Raw genomic sequence first — 27,426 nt, forward strand, 5'->3', positions numbered from 1 at the left:
CAGAAGTTAGTTCCCTTATCCCTCCCTCTTCAGAGGTTCATTTATATTTGTTTGGTGATACAAGAGTTGTTTTTTTCCCCCCCTCCATTTTTTTTTGTGTCCGCCTTTGGGATAAGATAGCATTTACAAAATATAGTTAGAAATTTTGAAATGTTTCAGAAAAAGTTTTAAAAAAGTATAATATTTAGTACGAAAAATATCAATGCAAATAAATCAGCCATCTTTCAAGCTTATAAAAACATATGAAACTCTAGGTAAAAACACTATAATAAATACTTAAGACATACAGTGCATCCAGAAAGTATTCACAGCACATCACTCTTTCCACATTTTGTTATGTTACAGCCTTATTCCAAAATGGATTAAATTAATTTTTTTCCTCAAAATTCTACACACAACACCCCATAATGACAACGTGAAAAAAGTTTACTTGAGGTTTTTGCAAATTTATTAAAAATAAAAAAACTGAGAAATCACATGTACATAAGTATTCACAACCTTTGCTCAATACTTTATCGATACACCTTTGACAGCAATTACAGCCTCAAGTCTTTTTGAATATGATGCCACAAGCTTGGCACACCTATCCTTGGCCAGTTTCGCCCATTCCTTTTTACAGGACCTCTCAGGTTGTCTGTGCACAGCCATTTTAAGATCTCTCCAGAGATGTTCAATCGGATTTAAGTCTGGGCTCTGACTGGGCCACTCAAGGACATTCACAGAGTTGTCCTGAAGCCACTCCTTTGATATCTTGGCTGTGTGCTTAGGGTCGTTTTCCTGCTGAAAGATGAACTGTCTCCCCAGTATGAGGTCAGGAGTGCTCTGGAGCAGGTTTTCATCCAGGATGTCTCTGTACGTTGCTGCAGTCATCTTTCCCTTTATCCTGACTAATCTCCCAGTTCCTGCCGCTGAAAAACATCCCCACAGCATGATGCTGCCACCACCATGTTTCATTGTAGGGATGGTATTGGCCTGGTGATGAGCGGTGCCTGGTTTCCTCCAAACGTGACGCCTGGCATTCACACCAAAGAGTTCAATCTTTGTTTCATCAGACCAGAGAATTTTGCTTCTCATGGTCTGAGAGTCCTTCAGGTGCCTTTTGGCAAACTCCAGGCGGGCTGCCATGTGCCTTTTACTAAGGAGTGGCTTCCGTCTGGCCACTCAACCATACAGGCCTCATTGATGGATTGCTGCAGAGATGGTTGTCCTTCTGGAAGGTTCTCCTTTCTCCACAGAGGACCTCTGGAGCTCTGACAGAGTGACCATCGAGTTCCTTCTCCCCTGATCGCTCAGTTTAGATGGCCGGCCAGCTCTAGGAAGAGTCCTGGTGGTTTCGAACTTCTTGCACTTAAGGATGATGGAGGCCACTGTGCTCATTGGGACCTTCAAAGCAGCAGAAATTTTTCTGTAACCTTCCCCAGATTTGTGCCTTGAGACAATCCTGTCTCGGAGGTCTACAGACAGTTCCTTTGACTTCATGCTTGGTTTGTGCTCTGACATGAACTGTCAACTGTGGGACCTTATATAGACAGGTGTGTGCCTTTCCAAATCATGTCCAATCAACTGAATTTACCACAGGTGGACTCCAACTAAGCTGCAGAAGCATCTCAAGGATGATCAGGGGAAACGGGATGCACCTGAGCTCAATTTTCAGCTTCATGGCAAAGGCTGTGAATACTTATGTACATGTGCTTTCTCAGTTGTTTTATTTTTAATAAATTTGCAAAAATCTCAAGTAAACTTTTTTCACATTGTCATTATGGGGTGTTGCGTGTAGAATTCTGAGGAAAAAAATGAATTTAATCCATTTTGGAATAAGGCTGTAACATAACAAAATGTGGAAAAAGTGATGCACTGTGAATACTTTCTGGATGCACTGTATTTCTTTATATTAAAATGTATAAATATTAATAATGTACTTTTAGCATGGTAAGTATATATAAATGGGCCAAAAAGCACATCCATATTTACTTTCCTTATTCACTTTGTAAGGTGCTATATTTGATGTAATGTAGAAAAATTGCTGTTGGTCTTCCAGGTGCCTCCTACTGGCCATCTGAAACATAATGCAGTGTATTTAACATTAAAATAACATATGCACAACAGCAAAATACACTATAATAATACACAATTTTCCATAATGAAATATTGTTGTATTAATAATGTTTTTTGTCCATTAAATTATTTTCTGGGACAAAAACATGCAAATAAAAATTAACTCTCTAACTATTCCTGATATCATTGTATATTATATAACCTCTGCCCCACTTAAACATATTTTAGTGTCTCTTTAATCTGCAGTCTCACCCATATGCAGTGGATAGCTATTAATAATTAGTAGATTTTCCCATAGTCTGTTCTTCCGAGAACTCTCGTACTTGTAGCTCTCAGGACACCAGCCACAGTAAACCTTACAGTCAACTGTTTCTTTTCTGCCTTTTTTTCTCTTCTTGATTTGTCTAAAAATGTCTCACATGTTAGAAGTGCTTCATTTCTGTTCACATTAAAGCATAAAGCTCTTAGATGAGCAGTGTGGGAGCCCGTCGCTCACTTACGACCATGTCTGAAATTTGCATCTTTTTATTTTACTTTCATATGACGCATTGCAGAAGAAAAGCGAAAGACGAAAAAAACTACAACAAATTCTCTTTCAGTTATTATGATACCATACAACTTCCCACTCTAAAACTACTAGGACTTCTTTTGATCTTTCTTATCAATAATCAAGCCTCGCTGACAGATAAAATCTTACCCTTTGAGGCTGAAAGTTTAAAAGCTGTTTTTCCATGCACCTATTTGACAAATACTAGAGAAATGTATTCAGAGGTTTTTATTTTTTATAATATCGATTACTTTTACAGTAAGTAAAAATTGGCTTTTCATTTATTACAAAATAGTTTTTTTTAATTAAAACTGAAGATGCCTACTGTTATAATTTCATTGATAAATAAAAAAAAATATACATATATATATATATTCCTTCTTTTTTCACCTGCTCATATGTAAAATCCAACTGGTTTTGTAAAGGGGAAAGTTTTATGTGGCATCTGACTTTATTCACTAAAGGATGTGCATTCTGCTTTGTAGTTCTTTACATCTGTACACATTTCTACTGCTCAACCAGCTGTATTTCGTCATGTTATCAGTGAATTAAAGCATCCTATGGTAAAAGTCAGTTTAAAAAAGAATTTGTTATCTTTAATACCATATGCTTATATGCAGTGTGATGTCTCAATTTTTATATATTACAATGATTCATTAAGACATATCACATTTATAAGTAATTGATAAGAACTATCATTGCCTTCAACAGGCTTTCTAACTTCTTTCATCACATTTTAAAATAAGTGACTTTAAAGGACTTAAGTGAATCATGACAGAAATGTCTCTGATGAGCAATGCATTCTTTTGATTTTGCTGCTGACTTGTTACTGCCTTTTATTAAATAGATAGATACTTTATTAATCCCAAGGGGAAATTCACATAATAAGATTGTGAAGCAAACATAGCCTGATTTTCCAGAGTACCAACATTCCTGTATGTTGCAGGACTGAATTGCTTTTTTATTCCTTAAATGGCAGCCAAACAAAACTAAGATGTGAAGTTATCCCACAAATGACTAGTTAAGACAGGGCCTCAGGTTCCAACTACTGTAATTGTATTCTAACTAGTTCCTTAATTAGGTGCAGATTCTTGTTGTTAATTAAACCTATACTTTAATTCCATGGCTTGTTGATGCTGTCAGTCTGTGACAGCAAACATTTCCCGAACTGTTGATTTTTTTTTTGTAAGAGCACCTTGAAAATTTTCAGTGGAACTGAGCAGATCAACATTACTGAAATCTTCACCTTTCTTTATTTTCAGACTTTGTAAGATGGACACAGGTTGGATGGCCATGTGTTGGCATGTTTTGTATCTTAATATTTTTTGACTGCTAATTTGGGGAGAATAGAAACGATTAGGGGTCTGAGTCTTAAATAGCATGTCACTTAAAATTTAAAAGGCAAAAGCTGGTCACTAGTTAAGAAAATGATTAGAATGAAAATCTGCTGCCGCTGCAGCCCTCCATGACCGAAATTGGAGAACCCTGCTAGACTATTTGATTTTCCTCAGTGTTCCTAGTTGTTTGTATTATTTTAAACCTGCAAGCTACTCTTATGTATTTTATTGACTCAGACATGCACATTACTTTGGCGGTATCTTATCCACATGCCCAGGTAGGCTCCAGAATGTTCACCAGGAAGATAAAACACAGTACAAAGCTTCCTTTCACTGGTACAAACCTGTTTGTATATCTTTAATATTACAACTTCCCCTTCTCTGGGATGTGGTTCAGTTTTTCATGAGACCTACCTGTGTATGATGTTTTGGACACCTCAGACTCTGGGGTTGATGCTTCTTGAGTGTTCATTGCCAACTAAACCCTTGTATCCAATAGCGGCCCACTTTTCTATAACTTTCTGTAGCAGAGTCTTCTACCATTCTAAGCATCATCTATGTAATAAATGCCTGAGTGAGGATAAATTATTAATTATTGTAACACAGGCCTCCTCTTCCTCATCAGCAAACCTAATCTGAAATTGATGACAGGGGACTACCCCTACTGCTCTTAGATCACAATGCTTAAATCTCATAATACCCCATTGCTGGTCTTAGATTGTGGTGCTTGAATTTTGAAAGGGGAAGCCACAGAAATTGCTTTGTGATGTTTGAAGCTACTTCTCCACACTCCTCCTCCAACTTCACATTAATATACTGTAGTAATGTAACACATAGGGCACCACAATTGTGCCGAATGCACTCCCAGACCCAACCAGCCCCCAACCCATACTTTTCACGTGCAATCAACTTTCTCATGCCATTAGGTATTATTTTAACTTTATTAAGGTAAATATGTAAGTGCTATTGAATGTTTCTGTCATAATATTAGTTGAGCCTATAGCAATCATAAGATCATATTTATTTATGTATTGCAAGTTACTGCATTCAGTGATCTCTTATATATATTTCTTTTCTGGTTTGTCCTGCTTCCACCTCAAAACCGGTCCTGCCCACATGCAGCCGACACGGCATTTCTCGATTCCTATTCATCCTCTTCCAAACCTCTTCCCATGCTGCCAGCGGCTCCTTTTCAAAACCGGTCCCACCCACACGCAGCCAACACGGCATTTCTCACCAAGCTTCTGAAGTACGGTTACAAAATAAAGCAAACTCTGCATGCAGCTACAATGTACTTCTCCAGCTAGATTCCATTCTCAGAACCATCAAACCCTTCACTAAATCATACAAACACATGCATGAAATCGCTCAGTCCAATTCAACAGCATCTGTACGAATGCTTTTTGAGGAAAACCCTAGGCAGGATTTACGACGATACAATGCCCCGACCAATGTTTCAGCAATTTTCGTCGGAGAAGATGGAGAACTGCCTACCGAAAGGGACATTTGCATCTTTCCCATAGTCAACTCCTGTAAACAGATTTCCACGCTCAATATGAATTGCGATCCTATGGTTTGCCCACTTTTATTCCCTTACAGAGATATTGGCTGGCAAAAGATTTACAACATGTTTCCAATAAAAGAACCGTCAAGCGAATAAGGCTTACTCAATGCTAATTTTACGCGTACAGATTAGAAATGAAGAATACATTTAGTATTTTACACTCCAGCGGCGAACTATTACAACAGTACGTCGTAGATGCATATGTTAAAACAGAGGGCGCACATCTCAACTATCTCAGATTAGATCAACAAGATTTGCGTGTGGGAACAATACAAAGGACTATCGGACGCACTGCAAGCAAACGCTGAAAATAACAACGTATGTGTAGGGAAAATGATCATATTACCATCCACATTTTCAGGAAGTCCAAGATACATGCAAGAAAACTAGCAGGATGCCATGGCCATAGTATGTAAATTCGGACAGCCTCATTTATTTATCACTTTCACATGAAATCCTGCTTGGCCAGAAATTCTACATGCACTGTCGGATACCCAAAGACCGGAGCACAGACCTGATATTGTAGTACGAGTCTTTTGGATTAAGCTGCAGGAATTACTTAGAGACATTCTACAACAACATCTTTTTGAGGTTGTTATTGCTTATATTTACGTAATCGAATTTCAGAAGTGCGGCCTTCCTCATACCCACATGCTGTTTAATCTTCACAATAATTCTAACAACCAGTCTTCAACCACGGTCAGTTGTACGTGGCTTTTTCTAGGGTTAGATCTTTCGACTCATCTGTCGTCACCACCAAAACACTTATTCACAATTGCATCTTTCAAGAAGTATTTATTTTTTCTTGATTTCTGAATTCCTTTCTCACCGTTTTCTGTTCCTATTCTTACACCGCCGTATGCTACAGCGGGCTTCGGCTAGTAGGCAATATTATTTAACTGTACATGCAAAAGGATCTTAGAATGTTAGTCAGCCTTGCTGAAATCCCCTTTAACGCCAGACTGGCAGGTCAGAATCACTTCAAATGTCATCTGCTATCATCTACTGACCTGTTGATTCTGCCCTGAAATAACATGGCTGTTAAACAGGCTATTTTAGGTAGGGGGAATGAATTTGGCAAACCATCAGCACTTATGTATATCCATTTCAAGCACTGGTTTGCAAATACTTTTGCATCTGCAGACTTTAAAGGAGGGACCACATACAGTTGATGAAAAAGACGAAAAGAATTACTGTACTTGAGCGAACGATGTAAACAAATGAAGATTGTAAAAATCTCACTTGGAGTCACTAGGAAAAGCAAGAATCAATCTAGTGCAAAAATGCTTTACTTGTGGACAATTATGTTCAAGAGTAAGCAACTCCAGTGACCTAATAATATTATTATCCATCCATCCATTATCCAACCCGCTATATCCTAACCACAGAGTCACGGGGATCTGCTGGAGCCAATCCCAGCCAACACAGGGCTCTATATATCGCCTTTTACACCAATTTTATTGCAGGTTCCGGCCCAAGTGGACGGACTGGAATCCTGCCGACTACGGCAGTTGTAAAAGGCGCTATATAGCGCCCGACCCGGCACAGACTACGCAGAGGCACGTGTAAAACAAACAGGCTTTTTTATTTCTCTTCACCCGTGGGCGCACGTATTCCCCCGTGTCCCACAGGCCCAACAGCACTTTAACACAGAGCTCTAACAACCCTTCCTGGCACCACCACTCCTCCCAGGCAACCTCGTCCTCTTCCTCCCGATTCTGGCCTCGAATAAAGGGAGGCTGGCCCGTTTTATAGCCCACCCGGAAGTGTTCCAGGTGCTTGACCAGCTGGTCCTGATTGCAGCTCCAGGTGGGGCTGATAACTCGTCCATCCGGGTTGTTGGCTCTTGGAAGCACCCCCTAGCGGCCACCCCATCTCCCAACCAGGCTGTGGAGGGCTCCATGTCCCATGGAGCCACGTGGGAGACTGGGAAATGAACAACGCCCAGGGAGGCTGCCCCCAAGCATCCCGGGGGAGGTATTGAGCTGTCCATGGTGGCTCCCCCGGAACACATGCAGCAGGGGCGTCCCAGCCGGGCATGGGACTCGGCTGTCCGTCACACAGGATTTTGAAGTCCTAGGTTCAAAGCCTTAACCACTACACCATACTATCTGCCAATAATATTAGCCCCTGGTAAAAACAAAGAAACCTATAAATATTGTGAACAGAAAAGTACTTTGTTAGTTACATGATACGTCTGTTTAACTGACTGTGCTATAACTGAGGCTCATTGCCTTACAACATTTCCAGGGCAAAGCCAGGTAACACAGTTTAAAGTAACTATTTGTTTTACATTTGCTGAGTAACTCTCCCTAATAACATTTTAATTCAGTCAGTCTTTATTTTTTATAGCACCATTCACAGAGCACACCATCACATGACATTTGACACAACAGACATTTTCATATACCTTAGTGCTAAGGACAGTAACACTGCAAAAAGCATTTTACAGCAGCTTTGTGGATGTTATAAAACAAGTTTTAACAATAAATGGAACAGATGAAATAAGAACTTTAACAAGAAAATTCTAAATAAGCAAATTTAAACTATGGCTGGCCTAGGCCAGCTATCCATGACTTTTATCTGATTGTCTAATTTTGTGACAGAGAGATCTGGACAAAATACAGGCATGGGTAGATTTGTGGCAATTGAAATATAACAAAAGTAAATGTAAAGTTTTACCCACAGGAATTAAAGGTGTTTAATTTTGTTAACTACATTTTTTTTTGTACAACTTTTGATAAGAACCTAGAAGTCACAGTGGACTTGTCACTGTCTACATTCAGACTGTGTACAGGATCCAATAAGATCTTTGTTTATATAGCACTATGTGTAGAGCAGTGGTCTCCATCTCTGGTTCTGGAGGGCCACAGTTTCTGCAGGTTTTCATTCTAACCCTTTTCTTAATTGGTGTCCAGTTTTTGCTGCTAATTAACTCCTTTTCCTTCATTTTAATTTGTATTTTTAAGATGTGTTCCCCTGAATTTCTTCATCATTCCTCAGAATTGCTTCGTTTCTTTCCTTAAATGGCACCCAAAAAGAGTTGAAACGTGAAGTCAGTGAGCCAACAGAAGACCAAATAAGTCAGGCCTTAAACTCCAACCAGTTTCACTCCAACCTGTTCCTTAATTGGGCACCGATTCTTGTTAATTAAACCCTTTGAACTGTTGGTTTTTTTTAAGAGCACCCTGAAAATGTTCTGTGGTCCTGAGCAGATCAACATTCCTGAGACCTTAATTTAAAATAAGTTAATTAACAGCAAAAATAGGTCACTAATTAAGAAAAGGGTTAGAATAAAAACCTGAAGCAACTGCAGCCTTCCAGGACTAGAACTGAGGACCCCTGGTGTAGAGTGTGAGTCATTAAGGTAATTTTACTTGAAATGGTCATTTTTTTTGTTTATTTGTTACTTATTCTGTGCTGTTTGTAGTAGTAGCCAAGTCAAATTTTTAATCTTGTTTTTATGAAGAAAAGATAAAGTTCCTTACATAATAGGCTTCTGTGGGGACCAACACTGAACAAACTGCAAGTAATATAAAAAAATCCATAATTTAAAAAATATCAATTTACTCACGTGACATAATCATTATGTCAGATATTCAGCATATGCTCAGAATTTCTCATTGTCACAATGTTTTAGTCACTTTTTTGTTTAAAATACTGGTAAATAAATCCTCTTGTGAACGGTTAGAGATCATGTTCAAATGGGATTGACCTTTTAAACTGACTTATGTATTATGCAGCATAAATAAGAGGCATGTTACATTTATGTATTTATCTGTAAATAATGGTAGAATTACTAAATTATGTCAATGTTGTCTCATTCAGTGTTTCCCGTGGGGGTGTTCATGGCGTATGATGTGAAGAAGATCTAAACTAGCATAGGGGTCTTCAGTTACCAGCAGCCCCTGTTGATGAACAGTATAAGAGCTCTTATGTGCTACATTTTTTAAAATCCAAAGACTGATGTGTCTACATTTAGAGCTATTTAGGATATTTTTTCTCCAGTTTATCTCCTTAATTCTTGTGACTTGTCAAACATTTAACTAAGCATCTGTCCCCCTACAGTCTTTTCTCTTCTAACTTCTCTTCAGCTTGACACTCATTCTGTTAATGCTTGTTTTACTAATATTTGAGTTTATTTGTACTAATAAACATTACAGAAGTCTTTAGTTGCAGGTGATTTTTTTTGGCTTGCCACCTGTTTAATTTTCTTAAAGTCTTGCAATAGACTTGAAATAAAACTGTGTGATTGTGTAATGATATAAGCATGGGGACCCATGATTACCACATATCTGGTAAAATTATTCACAAAAGCAGTGACTGATGCAGGTGCGTCTAGTAACTTCTGTGCATTTTTCATCTTCTCAGAGAATTACTGAAAGTACTGACTGACTGACTGAAATGATCTTATTACATGTTATTGCCTGTGTGAACTTAAATGATTAACACCGTCAACTGGGGCATTTATTGTAAATGAAAAATGATTCAACAAGTCTTTAATAATGCATGCCAGTGTTTTGCTTACTTTAGCAGTGGTGACTGCAACTTTGTAAACAAAATCTGTGGATGCTATCAAGGTAAAATGTTTATTGAAATGGCTTAAACAGGCCAACAAGAAGTTAAACAAGAATTTCACTGTAGGCTGGGCACATGGTAATAAAGAAACTTTTATGTGATATTTGCTCAAAATTAGAAGTCTTAAGAGCAAGCTTTACTTGTTTATAAGTTAGACTGTGGTTCATTTCTGCATGTCTATCATTTCAAACATTTACCTGAGTGAACAAAGAAGTGAAATTTAGGTCACAAGCAACTGTTGGTATAATATGACTGACAAAAGAATTAATCCAAAGCAAAAAAAAGAAGGGTTTCCTTTGTGCAAAGTAAATGCAGCCTTATAAAATATTTTTTAACAGTCCACGTAATCATACATAAACAGTAATTTGATGTAATCTTTTGATTGCTTTATCTTAGAACTCCGGCTGATATATAAACTTTATCCCCAATAAACAGCTAGTAAATTTACAATCGTAGGTTACAATCAATACAGCAATTAAACTTGATCTAACAACAAATTAACCAACAATGTATCACAGAATAAGGTTTTTTTTTTTCAATCAATTAGACAGATATTCACAGAACAAATTGCTTTACAATATCTTCTTGAATTCAATGAGGGAGTCAGCAGTACGGATGGAGGTGGGTAGCTCATTCCACCAACTAGGAACTACACAGGAAAAGAGTCTGGATTGAGACTTGATACCATGCAGAGGCAGCATCACCAGATTCTGTTCACTGGCAGACTTGAGTAGGTGAAAAGGAGCATAGGGCTTCACCAGTGTCTCCATATGCTTAATTGCTAACCCATTGACTATTCTGTAAGCAAACATCAGGTATTTGAGCTAAGTGTGTGCTGCTACTGGGAGCCAATGTGGAGAGGAGTGACATATGATGATATTTTCAGTAAGGATATGGAAGCTGAGGATGTCCATAATGGATGCATCTGTGAACGAGAGAGAGAGAGTGTCTTCAGGCGGCTTGTCCCATTTCAAAAGTGAGACTGGTGCCTGGACTGATGACATTCAGATGGATGAGTTTCCTACTTCTTAGCCTCAGGTGATTAGTTCTTTTTTACATAGAAGTATAAATCAAATTAAAAATGCAGAGTCCCAAACAAGAAACATCTGTGAATAGCAGTTCAGATTTGTAGTTCAAATGTCACACTTCACTCACAGGTCGCTGAAGCTTATTTGAAAAATACGAATAGCAAAAGCAAGTTCACTGTAGTTTTATGCATATTGTTATCAATCACAAAATAGCAATTTGTCTCTCCTACACAGTTGTGAGAGTGGACTGCATAGTAGGCGACTGCTACTTTGCTTTGGGTGTGATCTAGTAGTGTCATCCTTTATTGGTCAAGGGGAAGTGCAGAAGTGGATTACTTGACATGGCAACCTGCTTGGCTCATTGTGGGAAAAACAAGAGGCAAGAGGAAAAATCATGACAAAACCGTTGATAATTAAATGCAATAAAAGCATCACAGCTTATTGTAGTGTATTAAAGTCTCTTCTCTCTGTCTTTGTTTGGAATCTCTTTCTATTTTTCTTATTTTCTACCAAATTTATTCAGTGGATAATTAATTTTTTTCAGTATTGTCTGCATTTCCCAGTTTCTTTGTATTAATGAATTATTTGTAATTTAAAATTGCTTATATAAAGAAGTGTTATCTAGATTAATGCTAATATGTGTTCACTCTGTAAAACGATTACAGTTCAGATCCAATTTGAAGAACATTTTTTTCTAAATCTATAATTGTTTTCATCTCTAAATGTATATTTTGTTTATCTTTATGATGGAAAGAAGACAATTTTTGGGGTTGCCTTTATTTCCAATCATCTAAATTTAGATTAAGCAACCCAATTTGCAAAGAGATATTGGAGAAAAATTGCACCTAAAACTTAATGTAACAGATTTGTTAAGCAGCTTGTTGAGTGCTATTAAATCCTAGGCTAATTATGGGACTGTAGTTAAATTCTATCAGCTGTGAATATTAACAGGAGCGCATGTGATGTTTACGTCATAGAACAATCCAATGCATTTGCCTTCCCAGTACATTAAATCAGCAGTACAAGTCTTAATTATTCTAAACAGAGCCACAGTAAATACATTTAGGTGGCATATTTAAGCTCTGAAGCACAGGCAGCAGTGGAGTTCATCTTGTCTGATTTTAACTAAATATTTTCAAGATACCTAACTATTTTCTAAACCAACAAAGTTCTTTTCAAGTTCACAGGGACCTGGAGTCTATCTTGGCAAAATTAATTTTGACATAGGTATCTTCCTGGATGTGATACTAGTGTTTGACATACCGGACAACTCCATGGCCAGTTTGGAGCTTTCATTTAACTTAAGCCACATGCATTTGCGGTGTGGAACAAAAACTGGAGGGTCCAGACATAAAAAGCCTTGAATACACATGGAGAATCTGTAAACTTCACACATCCACCATTCCAACCCTGGATCTGAAATCAGGACTTTAGAGCTGCGAGGCACCTACTGTATACAAGTGAATGTGCTTCCTTTATGCCCTTAAATTTTAAATTAGTCTTTTATAATTTGTCCAAACAAATAAAGTCCTGAATTTCTCATTCATCTTAACATTCTTAATATATACTGTATAGTAACAACTAAATCCAAGCCATTTGTAGCCGCAAGCTTATCTTGATGTTAGAGGATATTACCCACATCACATCATGCTTTTTCAGTTATGGACAACTATATCTTTTTCATTTTTTACATTATCTATGCAATTCAGATCCAGGTGTTGTTGAAACCAATCCAGCAATAGACAAGCTGAAAAAATCTGGCCTTGACATGATACCACAAAAGATAAGAACAAGTTGAGACTTTTTTAAAGTATCAATTTTATGGTAGGGTGTTTTATTTGCTGAGTTACATTATACATTTTCAGAATAAGATCTGCTGCTTTGACTTGGCTTCTCATTAACATGAAAGTTGTTGGTGTTGTGATTGCATAATTTTAGATATTGTTGCAGTACCAAGCAAACCTCAGCATCATTAATCATTGTTACTTAAGATACATTTAAAAAAAGGGGAATAAAAGTATTGATTTGTATATAAACCTGTAATTGCTTCTTGCACTGTTTCCATAGTTTAATTCCTTGGTTTTTTCTGTTTTTGCAGGCAGTGTTCAGGTCAAGAAGACACATATGTGTAAGTAAAGAACTTCTGTATGGTACATAAAAATATTTTTGCTAGTTGTAGTGTGTACATGATTTAGCTAGCTTGGAAAAAGTACGGATTACAGCCATTTAGGCTAAGTGGGTTGCTGTGAGTGTCATGAGATATCTTGGTATGGCTCTTGACTTTTTCTTCTAGCGCCTCCTGACTCAACGGTACAAGAAAACCACCACATATCGTATATCATTTGACACGTCAGCTTGTTGTAAGCCATCAAGCTTTTTGGGGTTGCACACAATTTTTGTCCCTCTAGACCAGAAAAATAAATTTTTAGGTCATTTTTGAACCGTATTTTGTGTAGGAAATTACACCCTTTTGATAAGCTGTAAGCCAATGGAATAGGTGTTTTCAGCAAAAATAACAAAAGGACTTGAAGTTGTACATGCCACATCAGCTGACCCCAGAGGTTAATTTCCTAATAGGATACAAGGGGTGAAAGTAACTAATTTAATAAAATTTGGAAAAAATATAGGCATGTAGAGTGACATTTAATGCTGTTTTCAAGGCTGCTGATCACAAATATGATAATATTTTTGCAATTGTATTCTTTATTTGTGGTAAGCCACTCACAGATGGTTAAAAATCTAAGCAATGTAGGGTTTTTTCAATTTTTCAAGGTCAGTCATTATGAATGTGATGTTATTTGTGAGCCTTTACTAGGGATATGACACTGCATGAACCTAAGTTAGTGTTTAAAATTGACCAATTTCTAGTACGGTCGAGAATACTTAGACTTTAAACATTTTAACTGAAGCACAAATATTAGGGCAACCATTCTTGTTTATTATGTACATTTGCCTCATTAAGTAAATTATTACATTTCTTATGAATATCCAGAGTTAGGGAGGCTTTTGCTAATTCACACTTCTTCTCTTTGCCTATGTGGAATAGTATACTCTAGATTTATTCCCATATCCAAAAATGCAGGCATGTTAAATTAACTGATGACTTTAAATCTGCCCTATATAGTATATCCTACAATAAACTGCTGTCATTTTCAAGATTAATTCCGTCCATGCATTTTATCCTTCTAGGATAGGTTGAGAATTCCTTCAGCTTGGTGCTGGAGTGCCATTGTGTGTGTGTGTGTGTGTTTTTCTTGTTTTTTTTCAGATAATTTATTAATTAGTTGGTAAGTACTAATTTAAGTGAACATCATTTTATTTACCGGTAGTTTTTTTTTTTTTAATTAAATGCAGAAATTTCATACTGTCATTTTACTATTGGATGGAATTCAGTAAAGATGTTTTTGTTTTGTTATAGATATAGATGATAAAAGATTGAAATGATAATTTTTCTTGGTTGGTATTATGTAACCTGCTGATGAGAATACAGATACTAGGCAAGAGTTCCACTTTAATGTACCTTTTTTTACTTGCAGTGATGTCTTTTGTCTTTTTGTAAATTAATATTCAATTCAAGTATTTAAAAAAATATGTAAAGAAAGCCTATTTCCATTTAAGAATGATTTGTTTCTTTGTCACAGTACTTGAACCACAGTTTAATTCTCAATTACCATACATTTTTGAGAGCGTTTGCCTTGTTTTTTTCTGGAGAATCTGGTTTGCTTTCTCAGATAGAAAAAATGCTATTAAGATCTTTGGAAACTCTGACCTGGCCTGGTGTGAATGATTTTTGGTATGTACTGTACATGAGTGCATCATGCTGTGAAATGGTATTCAGTAGAGCTGATTTATTGATTTGTTGCATATTGCAGTATTTCTCATTGTGATACTGTATACCACTGCTATACCAAGAAGAAAACACTTAACAAATCATAATGTTATCATATTCTAACCCAAATATCAGGATAATATTGTATTATGGATTCCCTGACCAGTTTCTGTACTGAATATGACTCAATAAATGAATGACTTAACTTACATCGACTTTGTTGTAAAGGTTTAAACTATCCCGATATCTGGGCTAGGGAGACCCGGGTTCGCTTTGCATGTTCTTCCTGTGTCTGCGCGGGTTTCCTCCGGGTACTCCGGTTTCCTCCCACAGTCCAAAGACATGCAGGTTAGGTGAATTGGCGATTCTAAATTGTTCCTAGTGTGTGCTTGGTGTGTGTGTGTGTGTGTACCCTGCGGTGGGTTGGCGCCCTGCCCGGGGTTTGTTTCCTGCCTTGGCCCTATGTTGGCTGGGATTGGCTCAATAAACAGTATTTTCACAAAGCAGTGTGGTTTATCCAAATTTCTATTACTGGTGTGAAGAACAGTCATGACCGCATCCTCCACTGAATGATTCTGTCTGTATTAAAACTGCAATGGATACAAAGAGGGGATAACCTGTAAAGTAAGGTGAACAGGAACCAGTTATCCAGACATTTTGACAAGAGTGATGTAAGGGCCACTGGATGATAATCATTTAATTCAATTGGAAAGTTATTTTTTGAAATTGGCCGGATTTCAGAGCCCTTCAAAACCTTTTTAAGGTAGCAATTTAAAACATTACACAAGATTGCTTATTGTTGTTTTCCATTTATATCTTCTAGGTTTTCTTTTTCATTTTCTTTTACTCTTAGAAGAGCACATGACCATTACCATACATTATATTCCACCTGACAGTTTTAATAGTTAGGAGACAAATAAGCTGTTCTGCTGAGTACCTGAACACTGTATGGATGCCCAGTGGCATACACATTCTAATATAAACCTTATACTTACCCCATTGTCTGTTCATCTGAAACAATGACAATTAAACTCTGCATAAATAAAAGATTGCAAATGGATTTATTTCACCCTTTTTAATTTTTAATTAATTAATGAATTAATTTGTTTCATTTACCTGCTTAATCTTATGTATGATTACAGGGTAAAACAAAATTATTCTTTTCTAAGATATCTATATGCAGCTAGATGAGTGAATATTTATTAACAAATTACTTGATAATTTTGTAGTTCAATTAAATATATCAAGATTTATGGGTAATGTACCTTGTTAATAACATCCAAGATGTTAACATTAAAACTTTCATCCCATCAAACACAAACTTTTTTTTTATATACAGTACCTTAGTGTTTTGTGAGTGAGAAACTTCATTATTCACATTTTATTTCCTGAACATCATTGTTAGAAAAGGTAATTATTATTTCTATCAGTAATACCCAAAGTCTGTTTCTCCCCTGTTTTATTTACATGTGATGCATTATTAGTCTAAAATATATCTCTGGCAGATTTTGTTTGGTAATTTATTACTTTATTTATGATACTGCAAGTCATCCTGGTTTCATATTATAATGTGTTTCTGCTACCAAATGTTCTATTTTGCACTATTATTATGCGCTTTTAAAAATTAAAATGTCACTCTGACTTGTTCAATACATTGTTATTAACTCATTATTGTTACCAAATCAACTACTTAGGCAATTTTAAAATCAACAATAAAGTGAAAACTAACAAATGTAAATCTGTCTAAATTACATTTGTTTCTTATTTTTAACAAAGGTTCATCCTTTACTCAAACTTAAGGATTTCTTGTATTTTGAGGACATTTATCAACACTAATAATTTTACACTTACTCTGGTTATTGCATTTCTTGTTTTCTTGAAAAATTTACTTGGGTTATTGTACAGTATTGTATATTGTTTGGAAAGAAATATGGGTTTGTATTTGCTGCTGTTCTTTCCAGTTTTATACAATAAAAGTGTCTTTAACTGTTTGCTTTCTAATTATTCCATAAAACATTTCGCTGAACAGCATGTTGGAAAAGCAGAAAATTAATTAGGTGTACATGAACTGACATGGAAATATCATGTTTTAAGTGGTAAAAATGCAATGAAATATCTAAGGTCTAATAAATTGTGTATGGCATACTGTGAATGAAGTAAAGGAATGATTAAAAAATAATGAAGTCAATCTTAAATAGGGGATTGCTGTTGATTGCTTTTGCTGCTTACAGTGGAGGATGCACATTGCATGCTGATACGTAGATCAGGAGAGTGATGTTGGAGTCTGTGGTAAAGATATCAGCTTGGCACTGTCAGTCTGTGGTTAACACATTTGATACATGTGCAAGAAGCTTAAAACAAGGGAGAAAGGCCAATGAGGTTTTTAGGGGCGTCCCACCTGTCTCCACCTCTCAAACTGTCACTACGTTGAGTGCATGTGTCTGTTGCCTGTTTGCCGCACCAGGTTTGTTGGGGGTAAGAGGAGGCACATCTGCCATTTGCAAGGTAATAAAAAAGATGGAGATAAGGACCTTGTTGTACAAAGATTAAAGTTAAATGGCTAATAGTACCTAGACATGTCAGAAGATGATCCAGATACAAGCCAAATATCTTTCTACTTTTCCATCATCATTTCTAATTTCACAGTTCATGATACAGACACTGGAAAGTATGCAAAACAGCAAACATGGCTGCAAATGGATAGTTAGCCCATTGCTGTAGAATGGATTCTTAAAAAGGCAAACATTTTCAACAAGTTAAAGAAAAATGTCAACTTTAAAAACGCAAATGTTTGGAAGATTTTGTTTTGGTGAAGCTAGGGGACTTATCCAAGCACAGCATAATTATAAGGGAATCTTGGGATCTACAGTATATCAAAAAGAAAGACACAAAAATTCTCTTGTGGTTGTACGGTGCTCATTTGATTGTGCAGTATGATCATTTTGAAAATATTTTAATTTATTAATATTTACATCTGCAGTCTGTCCTGTGTAATTTTCAGTCATTAAGTTCCAACTGAAAATAGAAACCTGTACAATGTTTGCTTGTTTCATCATCTTCAAGATGTGTGCCTAGTTTTTTTAATTTCAAAGAAGGCAAAACATTGTCTTTCCCAATGGTCATTTGAAATATCAGGATAGAGCAGCATGCATATCACTCTGGAGTTAAAGTGTTGCATAACTGATGCGTCTTTCAATGCTGTTTAGTAAAAGTTGTTATTAATAGAAAATTTTCCGCGTTAATTAGTAACAGTTCAGTTACAAGTATTACAAGAGATGTTTCCTATTTGTACTTACCCTATACAGAAAGCACTTAAGTCTATTGCTCTTCATTATACACTGGTGTTTAAAAGGTTTTGCATCTTTTCACATATGTGGTGGTTTGTCCTTTAGTAAGTAGTTCTATGACTCTGTGATGGTGGTCATAAACTGATCTGGTGCCCTGCAAGTACATTCTCTGTGTGAATCACCAAAGACTGCACAAACTTCAAACTTCTTTCTTGTGGTTTTGCTTATTTTAATTATTTCACACAGTTACAGGTTAGCTTTGATCTCATTTTGGAATTTTCCACCAGGCCAGCATTGGTTGTCTTTTTAAGATTGGTTGTCCCCACCCACCTGCCTCTCAGTGCCTCCAGGTTATTGGCACTTATTTCTCTCACCTGTCACTGTTGTTTTGGAACCCTTCACTACAGGAGATCTCTCGTGGTTTAAAGAAATGCATGGTTCACTGTGATCCAGTCACTATACTGAGATACACAGTTACTTAAGTCTGTGCACCAGATCTGATATAGCAAACACTGGAGCCAATCAAGCTGGGAGAACTGGGGGATTTTCTGCAATAATGAGAGGTAGGAGTATGGTAACACTGCTAAATATTGGATTCCACTTCAGTTAATGTAGCCCTTTTGTGTATTTTCCTCATTTATGACAAGAGGATCAACATTTTAGTCTCAATGAATTTTTAACTATTTATTTATCACTAAGACAAACTGGTAATTGTTTCTGGCCTAAAAAAGCATTTATATATCTCTGCCTAAGGAGAAGCAGAATAGTAACACATAATCATTTTATAACTTGTACTGAGCCTTATTACATTTTTCCTTTTGATTTTCAGAAGTTGAATTATGCTTTTTTGCATTAGGTAGGCGCCACCGATGATTGTTAATGTTAGCATGCCATTGTCCTGTAAAGAAATATAAACTGGTGTAATAAGATTTAATAATTCATCGGGTTTAGAGACTTCTTTTTTCCTTAACAGTTTTACAGACAGTAAGAAACTACTTTAGGCAAAACTTTTCGTGTAGCTAATATGTGTCTTTTCTTCCTCTAAAGAAGGAACTTATTAAATTGGTGGTACTTAAATTCTGTCAAGTTTTATTTGCTGCTGTTCAAAACTGCCATTCACTACATGTTTCCTAAAATGCATAAAGTGTTATTCTACTAAGACACAGAAATACAATAATGCAGACTATAGTAGACTATATACTTTAAGATTTTCCTATACAAAGATTTAGCAATGATACTTGTAAAATTACAGATATGTATACAATTTTGATGTTTTCCCACATCTTCTTGTGTGCTGTTTGTATTGTGTTTTCTTACCCTAGTTAGGAACATTGTTGTCTTAACAAGCAGTAATGTGTCATTGATTGCCAACATTTTATATTACATAACATTTTTAAGTGCAGAATGTATCAGTCACTTTGTTTTGCAGCAGAAGTTAATGTTTGGCTCTTACAGAAATGTGGCAGGAATTAAGACTACAATCTGTAAAGCGTTGGTCTCCATGTAGGTTAAATTACTGATTACTAATTTCTTGTTACAAATCTTATTTTCCTTCCCTTCCATAAATGAAATGTAACATTCCTCAAACTGCTTAATCCAATTCAGTGATGCAAGGGGTCCAGATCTTATCCTAGCAGAATATGGCCCTCTGTGGAAATAATAAATGTGAGTGCTGGAGTTAATTTAAACATAATCATTGTCAGTTGCAGTTAAAAAATTGTGATTAGTTTGTGAATTTAATTTTTTTAACCCAATTATAAAAGGCTCACTTTTTCTTTTTTAATCCATCAGTTTTACATTGGCTGATATTTCATATTGTGTACTTCTATGTAATATAGAGTTTCCATTGCTTATAAAAGGTGATTAGGGAAAAATCATCATTTTTGTGGTTCAATTCATGGCTTATAGTTACCATGATATAATGGAACCCATCTCTCTGCGTTGTAGCCTAAAGAAAGAATGGAGTAAAAATGATTGCTGCAGGTAAAAAAAGATACGGTTCAGAGTGTCTGCTGTCCCTAAAGAATGTACATCAGTAAGGCTGTACGTGGAGAAAGTTTTTCACATTTAAGGGAACGTGTAGCGTTTGAATTAATTAAATCACTAGGTACTTTGTTTTGATTTGTGTCAGATCAGTCAACAGCAAATCTTAGCACAAGTTTCATTTTATGAGTCGATGTGTCTCTGCAATATTTTCATCTTTCTAACGCCAATCACACATGTTTTTAAATTCTGAAACAGTGATTTTAAAGTATTTTATTATTTTTAACTTGATGTTCATCACCTTTGAAGAAATGTTGTGGCAAGTACCTTCTGCTATCTAAAATATGTGTGAAATTGGTATTTTAGAAATTAAAAAATAAACATTCAATCATAATAATAGTATTGATTTTTGGATCAATAAATTATATCCCTATCTTAGAGTCTTAGAAAAGATAGTTTTGTCAGAAAGCCTAGTAAATAATCCTATTTTCTGATTATGAAAATAATGTGAAGTTTAGTGAGAATAGTACAGTTTGTTAATGAGACAGAATTCAGCATACTTCACGTTTATTAATTTTACATTATAATTTACAATGTATATAATGTAAACTATATGTAAAATGTTTAATTTTTCTACTGCAATATTAATTAGGTTATTGTAATGTATTTTTAGGAATGCAGGCATTACTAAACAAATAACTTTTAATAACATGAGCAAAAACTTTCTACAAAGCTTTCTACTTAAAGAACTTAGTTTTTTTATGGGCTTGGGAATAAATAATTCTGTAATCAAATAAAGAAATACACTTCTGAGAAAAAAAGTGTGAAAATGTAATATTTTTAAAACAGTTTTAATCTCCATTTTCTATTGTGTTTTTTGTTACATTTTATATGAATAGAGTTATTACTGTAATATTTTTATATGTTAAAATAAGTGGTTATATTTTTTAATAGTAAAGGACTACGGTGTTAACAGTGTATTGAAGATCCTTGCCATACTATGAGTTAAACATGAAATACTTTTGGCCAAATATGTGTTATTAACAAATGACAGTTTTCTGAAAAAATTAAACATTCTAAAGCTGCACATATGTTTAATACTGTATCACAACTTCTAAACATGGTAAAATAATGTTTTATCTGTCTAATATACTAACTTAGTTAAAACCTACTGGGAACCCTAAATAAATAAATTGAAACTTTTGAAAAGTTACTTCAAAATAATCCTATGTAGCACTCTTCTTACATAATAATGAAACATTTCCAACTTCACTTTAATATGTAAGGTAAAAAATGTTGAATGATCAATATTGATTGTTTGCTGTACCCTAAACCAATTTATAAAATTTGGATGCACAGAATTGTGTATTAGTTTATTTTTTATCAAGCAATGTTAAACCATTAATAGCATAAAAAAAGTACTAAAGCATTAATACAATTCATTAAGAGAAAAAAAAGACCAAAGTAACAGGGCTATCTGTGTGGGTTTTTCTGTAGTTATATCTTTCTTAAATAATATATCTGATAATCATTCACCGGAAGTTTAACCACAGTTTTATTCTCTAAAACTAATCTTTTTTAGATAAGAAGTCATGTTATATAAGTAACTATCTTTGTGGCAGGATTTTTAAGTAAAAAAAAAAACCAATTTGAGTCAAAACCTGTATGTATGTTTTGTTTTTAACCAATATTGGTTAATGTCTAACTCAATGCATCTTTTTATGCAGAATATGCAGTTCACTTCATCAAGCAAGCAAACTTATAAAAAAAGTTAGGAACCTGATCACATACTTATGTACAACAATGTAACAGAAGAAATAGATTACAGCATGTGTGTTTTGTAGGAAAGCATTACTTTTAACGTTACCACTAATATTGATAGAGCATTTACTATTAAATGTATATTGTGGAACCTTTTGCATTGAATTGTTCATAAAAATATTTTTATTTTTCTCTTAGTTTTGTGAAAGTTCAATTAATTGCCATTCTGTACGCAAAAGTAAAATAGTATCATTGTAGTGGTATATACAGTATATCTGTGTGTGTGTGTGCACGCATATGCATATTTTATTATTTACAGTACTTAAAATTACTGTCTAAAGTTTTTATACTGACAGTTTAAAAAAACGACTTGATTCCTGGAGAGTACATGGTAATATTGGGTATTTTTAAGTGACTATGTGAGAGTAGAGGATTAAGCCATGCTTTAGGATTGGTTTTACTGTTATCATGCAACATACCTCCTTGAAGATAAAGATACATTGTAAAGCTTATGCTGCAGTTCTTTACCACAGACTTTCAGATCTTTACTCACATGGTGCAACACCTGATATGAGCAACCAGCATGTTAACATCATGCAAGCTTTCTGTCAGCGTGACCTGCTTTCCACTGGAGTTAGTACCAGTGTGTTTGCTGAAAGAATTCCAAGGATTAATTTCCCTGATCTAATTTTATATTTTTAAAGTGTACTAATCACCCATGTGTGAAATGAAGTGAAAAGTAAGCATTTAGGAAGACTGTAGTATAAAGCATACTGCCCACATACTGTACAATAGTGTGACTGAATTTGTAACTTCACAGAGAGGGGAAAGAAGCAAAACCTAATATAACCCAGTGAATTTACAAGTAAAAATTTTTTTTTGTCTGTGAGATACTATTTTAAACTTTTTTTTAGTTGTATTTACAAGGTAAAATATGTAGAATTTGCTTTCCATCTAATTTCCAAACCCACTTATCCTGAGCAGGGCCGCAGGGAAGTTGGAGTCTATCCTAATAAGCACTGAGTGCAAGTCAGGAACAAGTACAGTGCATCCAGAAATTTATTTTTAATACATTTGCAAAAACCTCAAGTAAACTTTTTTCATGTGTCATTATGGGGTGTTGTGTGTAGAATTTTGAGGAAAAAAATGAATTTAATCCATTTTGGAATAAGGCTGTAACTTAACAAAATGTGGAAAAAGCGATGCGCTGTGAATACTTTCCGGATACACTGTAGGTGCCAGTCCATTGCACAGTGAACACAAACACACACACACACACATACACACACGGGTCAATTTAAAAATATCAATACACTTAACCTGCATGCCTTTGGAGTGTGGGAGGAAACCAGAGCACCCAGGGGAAACCCACACAGACACAGGGGGAACATGCAAACCTTGGTCTCCTTGTTGCGAGGCAACAGAGCTTACCACTGCACCACCTTGACACCTCAAATTCGCATCAATTCTGCAAATTTATCCTATCGTGCTTGGAGGTTCCATTGTTATCAGACTTTGTAAAATAGTAGGTTGAGTGTAAAAGGGTTTTAAACAGCCTGCCTTGAGAGGGTATTCCTCCCTAAATCTTTTTCCAATCCTGTTAACTAAGCATTCAGGACAGAAATCATCACAAGCACTGGAATGATCAGCATTATTACATGTCTGCTGTTTCATTTCTTCTAGTGCCATTTTCTGTCATTTAAAACATCATGATTCCACCCCTTGCTGCTTTTGTCCTTCAGCAATGTTACATTTGAACAGAACAAACACATAAACCCATGGTTAAGCCCAGTAATAATTGAGCTCCTTATGCTACATATGTATAATGTTAGTAACAGTTGCAGGTTTCTTCTGTGCATACAATATTTGCAAAGGATTTGTAAACAAAAATTGTGACATACCTGTAATCAGCCTTTTTATTTTAGGCTGCTCAACCACAAGGATCAAATAGATTTTTTTGTTCATTTAAAAAAAATAGTTTATCTGTAACTCTGGTACAAGATCTTGTAAATGGAAAGAATAATTTTAAAAAGCAGTATAAACAATGCTTCACTTAAACAGAGTTACATGCTAACTAAACTTGATGCCCAAGAGGAGTTGCACAACAGATAGACAGTTCAACACAGCACTGCAGATGACATATGTGAGTGAAAAGCCTGGTTAATATGGGCACACAATGCATGCCTATGAGCAGGAATTTTTAAAATCGAGTGCAACAAACTAGGAGCAAACACTTTTTGGTGGGCAAACAGAAGAAATGGCAAAAGAGTGCATTGAGCAATCCATTATACTGGTAAAAAATATACAAAAAATAGTTTCCATTGGCAAATCTGCAAAAATCCAATTAATCTTGTCCTTCATTCCAGGGCTTGTTACACGAATAGACTACTAAAACTCAATGAGCCATCTGCATGAAAAAGTGTAAACTGTCTGCATTTATTGGCTACAGCTTTTATTACGACCCTCAAATTGGCAGCAGTGCAAATGCAAAACTAGTGCACAGCCTGGTCCAGTTGCTCGGATCCCATGAACTGGATCAACCTCTGGGAATCGCACCACATAGCTGTGGTACTGTAACTGACACACCCTCACAATGCAAGTAATGTGCTTCATTTGGGATTCTGTGAGCAACTACTCATTCAACACAGAGTCAAACAGTGATACCCAAGGATTCTTCCAAGAGACACAGTATTGAAGGAGTCCAGTCTTCATCTCATGTCACTGGATAGCGTCCATGTTTCGCAACCAACTTTTGCAAAGATATTGGGAGCGCCTCACACCCCTTTCCAGCGACCTCATGACCCCCCCACATGCTCTCCCAATCCATCTACTGACTTCACGAAAGAGTCATCAGAGACATGAATGTTGCTGCTGAGGTAAGTAAACCTCTTGATGAGGTCAGCATTCTGTCCTCAGATAGACAGATTGAAATATATATAAATGAGGTCTAGTTTCATTATATGTAGGGGGCTTTGCCCTCTGCTTGCTTTGCTTGTCCTCCCCCTCCCCGTCCCAACCCCCAGGCATGCTATGTTACAGCCACTTTGCGTCTCTGCCGCTCGCAATGTGGGGGGGAGGTTGGGGGGGCTGAATGCACGCTAAGGAGATGCGGACGGATCAGCTGCTGGCTTTCTGCTGCTGCTGCCGAGCTACATGTTCTGCTTGTCTAGCTGTGCATCGATCATTTAAAAGCCTGTACAGCAGCTGTCCTTTTGTCTCACTGCCTTGTCTCGTGTGACATTAAAGTTTCTCTCGGGTGACGTTAAAGTGTCTCTCGCGGGACGTTAAAAGTGTTTCTTGTGGGACGTCAAAGTGTCATCCGAGAAGATCAAGTTTCGAACCAAGATTTTTTTATTATAATAGAGAGATATATACTGTATATCAATGTGGGCGGCACGGTGGTGCTGTGGGTAGTGCAGCTGCCTCGGAGTTAGGTGACCTGGGTTCACTTCCCGGGTCCTCCCTGCATGGAGTTTGCGTGTTCTCCCTGTGTCTGTGTGGGTTTCCTCCCACAGTCCAAAGACATACAGGTTAGGTGCATTGGCGATTCTAAATTGTCCCTAGTGTGTGCTTGGTGTGTGTGTGTGCGCGCGCCCTGTGGTGGGCTGGTGCCCTGCCCGGGGTTTGTTTCCTGCTGGTTGGGATTGGCTCCAGCAGACCTCTGTGACCCTGTAGTTAGGTTATAGCATGTTGGATAATGGATGTATATATCAATGTATCATTATAATTCCATTACTGGTATGGGTTCAGACCCTATCCTAGCAGTACTGGATGCAAGGCTGTAGCTGTTCAGTCCATCATAAGACTGTAACTCATGCATACACATTTGTTCATGCTACATCAGTTCTGAGATTGTAGTTAAAATAATATGCAGATCTTCACTGAAGGAAACAAGCGAATGTTTAAAAGTCCTACGTGGTGCTTGCGAACTACACTTAGACATAGCAATCCACCATATGCTCATATATAGTATATTATTTGAAAGAGGCAATCAAACAAACTCCAAGTATTAATTCCTGATGATTTCAAAGCAATAAATGAATATTCAAATATAACAAATTATTTGTTTGAATAGGATACCCCTTTTCTTAAATAATCTAGTATAGTTTAAATTTGTTTGCATATTAGCTACACTGATGTGTGATACATTTAAGAGGACCATGTGATGTTTTTTTCTAATACCATTCATCAATAAATCCAATGATAATCTAACCTCTACAATGAGTTTCACACATTGGAGCAAAATTACTGTAAATGTTTATAATTACACACACCTTTCTGAAATAAGGACATTATCAAATACTTCTTGACTGTTTCATTTTACTTTCACTTTTAAATAACCTAAATCTGAATAAATCGTTCATATTTGTTTACACAGTCATGTTAATCTTTAAATATTTTTAGTTACTAAACAACTAACCAGACTGTTTGGAACAGTATAATTTATTGCCAATCAATGAAACTGTCTATTTATTTTTTCAAACCCCTTTTTTGTCAGGATGTTGGAGAGAGTAGTATGATACAAAAGGCACCCCTCCAGCAAACTGAGCCAAATTCCAGATGTCCAGATGCTATTGCAAATGTCAGTCTACATTTTAACATTATTTAACAACACAACAAAAAAACAACTTATTAAATTTTATTATTGCAACATGTTTTCATTACATTCATTCTAAAATATACATACAGGGAAACACATTACTGTATTCTTTAGTAAAATTTCAAAATGTTATCAAAGTAATCTGATGTTTCTAAGTATACTGAGATGATGTTTTAAAATGCAAGGAAAAAATATGCACATTGCATTTCTAAGCTACATGTTGTGCTTTTGTTTATATCTGACAAAGCAATCTGGCATGTGTGATTTCAAAAGAGAAAGCTAGATCATGGTTATCAATGTAAAATATCAAGCCTTACACTATGAAAGAAAACCTTATATATAATGCACTGTAACTGAAAGTACGGATATTCACACAGAGTGTCAAAATAAACAGGAAAAGAAACGAAACCATGACTACCACCACCAAGCCTAGCAAAGGACTTTTAGATGGGGTGGCTCACCCACTTGCCAACCTCAAAAAACTGAAAACATTTTTCTCAGTCACCTCCCAGTCCCTTTTCTCTCACTGGGTGTCCTGTGTACATCCCTTCTAGTTAAGCCTTTGTCCCAGCTGAATGCCCGACACTAGTATCTTTGCACTCAGTCTACTTAATTAAACAGACAGAAGCCTTTAAGTAATTTTGGTCTACCTTTTTTATAATCGGCAGCAATGGCCCACTCAGCCCTTGTAGAGCTCCTCTGCTGCCAATGGCTGAATTTAAGAAATTCTTGCATTCATGCATTCTTAAAGTGCATGTTGTCCTTCAGGCATCACTTGTGCAATCGAAAATTCTGATTCCAGCTTAGGCTATTCATTTATAGGCTCTTTCACTGCTCCATGTAAATCTAATGCCCAG

The 27,426-nt window shown here is 36.1% G+C and overlaps 1 protein-coding gene across 4 annotated transcripts in view; it reads left to right on the forward strand.

Moving 5' to 3' along the window:
* The window catches only part of LOC120537630 (nuclear receptor ROR-alpha A-like), a 292,346-nt gene that overhangs the window by 167,480 nt on the left and 97,440 nt on the right, over positions 1–27,426 (forward strand). For 2 of the 4 annotated variants that reach the window (XM_039766707.1, XM_039766717.1), the window contains one exon: positions 13,208–13,237. The exons of 1 other annotated variant lie outside the window; for it this stretch is intronic. In XM_039766707.1, coding sequence (XP_039622641.1) covers positions 13,208–13,237 — 30 coding nt within the window. Of the gene's footprint in view, positions 1–13,207; positions 13,238–18,668; positions 18,789–27,426 lie in introns of those variants that run through there. One more of the 4 variants, XM_039766735.1, reaches the window with a different exon arrangement.

The sequence above is a fragment of the Polypterus senegalus genome, chromosome 1 (genome assembly GCF_016835505.1).
Source record: "Polypterus senegalus isolate Bchr_013 chromosome 1, ASM1683550v1, whole genome shotgun sequence".
Lineage (NCBI taxonomy): Eukaryota > Metazoa > Chordata > Cladistia > Polypteriformes > Polypteridae > Polypterus > Polypterus senegalus.